The sequence below is a fragment of the Argentina anserina genome, chromosome 3 (assembly GCF_933775445.1).
Source record: "Argentina anserina chromosome 3, drPotAnse1.1, whole genome shotgun sequence".
NCBI classification, from domain to species: Eukaryota; Viridiplantae; Streptophyta; class Magnoliopsida; order Rosales; family Rosaceae; genus Argentina; species Argentina anserina.
In genome coordinates this window covers 16,309,042-16,315,041 of record NC_065874.1, presented here as the reverse complement: position 1 = coordinate 16,315,041, position 6,000 = coordinate 16,309,042, and the positions used below count along the sequence as shown (strand labels likewise).

At 36.0% G+C, this 6,000-nt stretch overlaps 1 protein-coding gene across 1 annotated transcript in view; it reads left to right on the top strand.

The window, feature by feature from the left end:
* LOC126786105 (fatty acyl-CoA reductase 3-like) overlaps positions 1 to 6,000 on the top strand; it is a 29,804-nt gene continuing 23,804 nt past the window's right edge. The window contains exons 1-4 of the mRNA XM_050511819.1: positions 1 to 147; positions 271 to 374; positions 576 to 778; positions 877 to 977. Of these exons, the coding sequence (XP_050367776.1) occupies positions 69 to 147; positions 271 to 374; positions 576 to 778; positions 877 to 977 (487 nt within the window). The 5' untranslated portion in view covers positions 1 to 68. The remainder of the gene's footprint in view (positions 148 to 270; positions 375 to 575; positions 779 to 876; positions 978 to 6,000) is intronic.

Here is a 6,000-nt window from a genome sequence, read left to right as displayed (position 1 = left end):
TGGATTGATCGGATCTCACTCTCTTGCTCGGTTTGTTTCTCCTTTTGTTTCCATCTTTTAGTTCTCCAATGGAGTTGGAAAGCTTAGTCGACTTCATTCAGAACAAGAACATTTTGGTCACTGGTGCCACTGGATTTCTAGCGAAGAGTAATTACTGATTCTTAATACCTTATTTATAATTCTATCTCATTCATTTCTCTATGTATCTAGTGTGTGTTTCTGGATTTAGTAACAGTATCAATACAAGCAATTAATATATACTTGGGGCAGTTTTTGTGGAGAAGATATTGAGGGTCCAACCAAATGTGAAGAAGCTCTATCTACTTTTAAGAGCTCCAGATACAAAAACAGCAACACAGCGTTTGCAGAATGAGGTGAAGAAATACATTCATATATCTCGGCAGGACATATATATTTTTCCCGTCATTACTTTTTGTAACTACCAACTAAACAATGAAAGAGGAAAATGAACTTCCTCACTTGATGTCTAATTAGAAATAACTACAGTTATTTTATTATCGTCTAACTTACATTAACATATCTTTCTGTCATATACTTCTTCTAATTGATTACAGATAATTGGGAAAGACCTGTTTAGAGTGTTGAGGGAGAAGTGGGGAGCAAGAACGAACTCGATCGTATCGGAAAAGCTGACAGTGGTGCCTGGAGACATTTCGAAAGAGGATATGGGGTTGCAAGATTCTGAGTTGAGGGAAGAGATTTTGAGTCAAGTAGATGTCATTGTAAACTTAGCTGCAACAACTAATTTCGATGAAAGGTACGTAAGTACATATCATGGATTATAAGTTTTTGTGTTAATCTCAAATCAGCATTTATATAAGAATCCTAAATTATCATTTTCGTGTCGTTGGGCAGATATGATGTTGCAATTGGTCTCAACACCATGGGAGCTAAGTACGTTCTGAGCTTTGCTAAGCTTTGTGTGAAGTTACAGGTTCTGGTACACGTCTCCACCGGTCAGTATCATTATCTCTTTCGTTTGTTTTTGTGTCTCTCAGTTATACCTTAATTGCATTAGATCCACATATGCTCGAACATAGATTTCATATTCAATTGTGACCTTATCAAAATGACACATGCTATTTAATTAATTAGATCAATAATTGGAACAAACATTTACCAAAAATAATGAAAATCGATATGTGGCGGCTTTCTTGATGGATTGACGGGGCTACAAAAAATATATAATATTCATGTTATTTTAAGAGAATATAATACGTATCAGAATAAGGAGAAACATAATCTTTAATCATTTATAAGAAGGTCTTTATATAAGTATTACATTAAGTATCTTATAAAATCATGAATTATATATTTTTCTTTATCTAGACTAACTTATACTAATTAGAACAATATACACCGGAAGATTACAGAAAGTAATTTTCCTACAACACTCCCCATTGTATTGTGATCCTAATGTGTCATAGTGCATAAGCCGTTGCCTCGCTAAAACCTTGCCAAGTAAAACAAAAACTTCTTGGGTAAAATACAAAGCTTGGTCAAAGAGAAAAAGAGCACAACGCACCACCTATAGTTGAAGATAACATGTGGTGTAGACTCCCTTGAAGTCTGCAAAACAACTCTCTCGGTAACTTAATTTCGGAGTTTAGATAAATAACGTATACAAACACTCTTCACATTCTTCAAAAGTAGCAAGGGGTCAATGATTTGATTACCAAATCTCACAAAACAATTCTTAAATTAGACATGTACAGTTATTTGTACATTGATCAAAAGAAAAAGAATTGCATAACAACTCAAAACAAGAGTTTGTAATGAAAAATATATTTATGCGTAATATGACATTCATACGCTTAAATAGTCATAAATTCTTCAATACATTAGGTATGGATAAACCATAAAAACTTCTAAAAACTAGACGCATGTGGCTTTCTAGTGATATATGGTTAACAATTTAGTTCGTTTGGAGCTAATCACAAAACTCAGTCGAAGTTGACTCAGTTGCACATTCGGGGCAGATCTGCCCTATTTTGCTAAAACAGCTATAACTCACTCTATATAATAGATATGGTTAAATGGTTATGTCCTTAGAAATTAGTCACATAGATTTTTCCAATGATACCAAAATCACTATTTTACAACAAGTGATCTGCCCTATAAGTTTCGTAGAAGTTGATCTACGAATTTGGGCAGATTCTGACATTGCTTCATTAAAGTGTCTTTTGTGTTGGGATATAGGATTTAACGTCATAACAGGCTGTGATCAAGCACTAACATTATGTGGGCGCACTCAGCCTTCATCTTGGCTTTATGAGTTTAAATTGAATGAGATGTCGAGTAAAAAATAAAACAACAAGTGTGCATATGCACATCGTACTTAAATTGAGGGATTTATCTCCTAAGACTTATCGTCACTCATACGGACGAAACATGTCTTCTCATGACTTTGACTGATTCATGTGATACTTGTAGGAATTAGTTTAACGTTATTATTGCCTTTCGCCAACCGATGAATAACATCATTAATAACGGTCATCACTTTCGAGACCTAGTATCCTAGGATCCTTCATTCTTATGTATAGCTGCATACAATATCGTGTAACCCTAAACAAGTTTAGGCAAATAATAATTTGAGCAAGGAGTTTCAGAAATCTAGCATTTGACTCTTAGTTCATCAAGAGTCCATCACACTTTATTTAATATCTCTACCCTTATCAAGTTAACGCACTTCATGGTCTGGAGTCACTTGAATTGGGTGAAAACCAACCCATCTATGATATTTATCTACATCTCTTATCTTAGTCTCAATAGAGATAATTTGTGACCACAAACTGCAAGTTCAATTGTTTTGGATACTACCTAACTGACAAGGTAGTGGAGTGCACTGACATCCATTATGACAGCAAGTCATCTGATATTTGATTCAAGGGCATGTTGTCATAGATCTTGCGCCATAAGGTGAGTCTAAACTCTTTCTCACTATGTTTAGCAAAGATATCGATAGGATTTATGCTCACGACATTGACATTACTTGACCAATGACCTATTTCTTTGTTTAAACTAGATCCTATGGTTTTTCGGGCGGCGATAGTGGCGACACGGTCACTTACTGGCATGACATCTCCGTCTAATCCCTTCGGAATAACACTTTCCATGTAGGTCAATCTACAATGTTGGAATTTTGCTTTAACAAAGTATGTATAGTTCGATATCAAACTCATTCAAAATCGTCATTCTTCGAGATCTCTCTTTGGATTGGTATTGATATTGAGGCATCCCTCAATGATATAATAATCATCATCCAAGAAAACAGACGAGTGAGTATCATTGATCATTGGTCAAGTTGTGCCATAACTCACATTCAACAAGTAGTATCGAACCAAAATGGTCTCTTTACACTTTCATGAGAACTATGGCCTAGTGACACCATATACCACATTTATGGAGTTACCACGTCACCAACAGAGGGTGACTACATGTCCATTTATTGGACATCAATCCTTGCAGACATAGTTGACATTTGAGCATATTCAACTCAATGCAGGATGTATATCTAATCTCGTCACTTAAATTTATGAGACGTATTAGAAACATGATGAGGCACATTGGGACAAACCACGACAAAACTAAGTCATTTTAATTTGAACAAGATTGCTTGTTAGGGTCATTATATAAGCGGACATAGGTGGAAGCTCATGTCTTAGACAAAGACAACATTCAACATCAAATAACCCAACATTATGTGCTTGTGGATGTGCATCTTGGCACATAAAATATCTAGACGATAAACTGTTAACATTATCTGTTAGCAACCATACATATATTTAGATTTGAAATACTAACATGCGTACCGTTATAACGGTAACATCAATGATGGTGGTATAGATGGATACCGTAAAAACAAACCGTAGCTTATGGTTCGAAAAAAATTACTTTATCGTCAGAAGCCTAGGACCGATCAATATATATCACGGTTAAACCATGTGCACAATGCACATCAACAACCAATACCGAACCTCTGTTTTATACTTCCTTGAATGGTTCACTGACTTTGTCACGACCCCAAACTTTCGTGTATGAAATTCAAATTTCGAAGTCATGAAAAACACTAAAACAATCTCAATGAATAGAAATCATTTAAATGTCACAGCGGATCATCTCTGAGTTCAAAATACTCAGTCAAACCAATTATTACAAACCAAAATTTATAATTCAACATTATAACAAATGGAAATGAATGATCCTCACAAAATTCTCACAAAGAAATCCACACAAGTCCTCACGACAAGATGGAAATAAATAATTTCAAGTCCTCTGAGCGGTCCGTCGATTTCCGCTAATCAACACCTGCGGAGTTATCCCATACACCATCGAATAGGTGCACCGGGATTGTAAACACAAACCCGGTAAGCTTTGCAGCTCGTATGAGTAAAACAACAATATAACTCGCATATCAACATATACGAAAATCCACAAATCCACAAATATAAATTCACTCATGACTCCTTAGACGGCCCATCTGATCGTCTAAAAATGTGAAAATATATGTACTCATGAGAATTGGGCAACCCCTCTGTTTACCCAAATGCATTTATAATACGGGTACTCATGAGCGCTGGTACACCTCTGTTACCCCTCATGTAGTACGCCGCCGACATTAGACAACCATTTGTCATCCAATATCAAAAATATATAGGTACTCATAAGCCGATAACCCATATGTTACCTCATATGCAATACCCCGTCAGACAAACTAGAGCTCTAACTGTATCGTATCTTTCACCCGGCCAAAGGCTAGGTTCCGACATGCCAAAGACGTCCGAAGACTGGTCCGAAGACATAAACACATTCGAAGACATAAAACACGTCCGAAGACATCAATCACGTCCGAAGACAAAACTCGTCCGAAGACATAACTCGTCCGAAGACAAAACTCGTCCGAAAACAAAACTGGTCCGAAGACAAAACGTTTTAACAAACTCCATGTTAAAACCACATACAATAATAATCGCATCATATTGTACAAATTAAATCGACATGCTCAATATATAATCTCATCATCAAAATGAACATATTTACAACGAAATCATGACAGTAAATAATGTAGCTAACTATATATATGTACCTATTTACCATTTATACCAATATATATTCCACTATATCATATACATGTCATATTTCATTCTTTAAAATTCTGCATAATCTTGAATATCTGCATGGGTAGATTCGTAAATGTAAGATTTTACTCACCTTATAATCTAGAGTGTAAATCCACAATTCCGAAAGTAATTCATTTTTTGGAATTATTGATCACCTTGAAAAGATAAGAAAAGAATTTAGAATCGTTACGTAAACCTTAAATGCCGAAACAGTAATCATATGTTACTCTTCAACAATTTCTGGTTTTACGAAATTACTGTTCACGGAGTTACTATTTACATATTTACTATTCAATACATACTATTTACGTATTTTCTGTACGTATAGATACTATTTACGTATTTCTGTACATCCATGTACTATTCACAGTAAATACTGTCCAGTAAATAAAAAATGACTGATTTACCCTTCTGAAATTACTTTTACATTTACTGAACGAAATTTACATTTGCATTTACTGTACGTAAACGAAATTCACAATTACTGTACGTAAATCACTTTTTATATTCACCGACATAAAAATAATTATTTGCAAATTTACTGTTTCGAAAACACTATTCACGTGGCGGCGCGTGAGGTTCACGTGCCACTCACTATGGCAGCGCGTGGAGCCCACACGCCGAGCTTAAGGCCGGCGCGTAGCACGCCACCGCTGCCCCATTTCTCATCCTCTCCTTCTCCTCTAACTTCCCACGGCCTCACGCCGCCCCTAGCCTTCTCCACGCTACCACACGCGCCGCCTAATGCGGCGGTAACCTCCCCTCCTCTTACACCTCCGATCTTCCTCCAATCAAGCCGAAATCCAACAACAATCACAACCAATCCATCAATTACATCAAAATCATACCTTAATTGAAG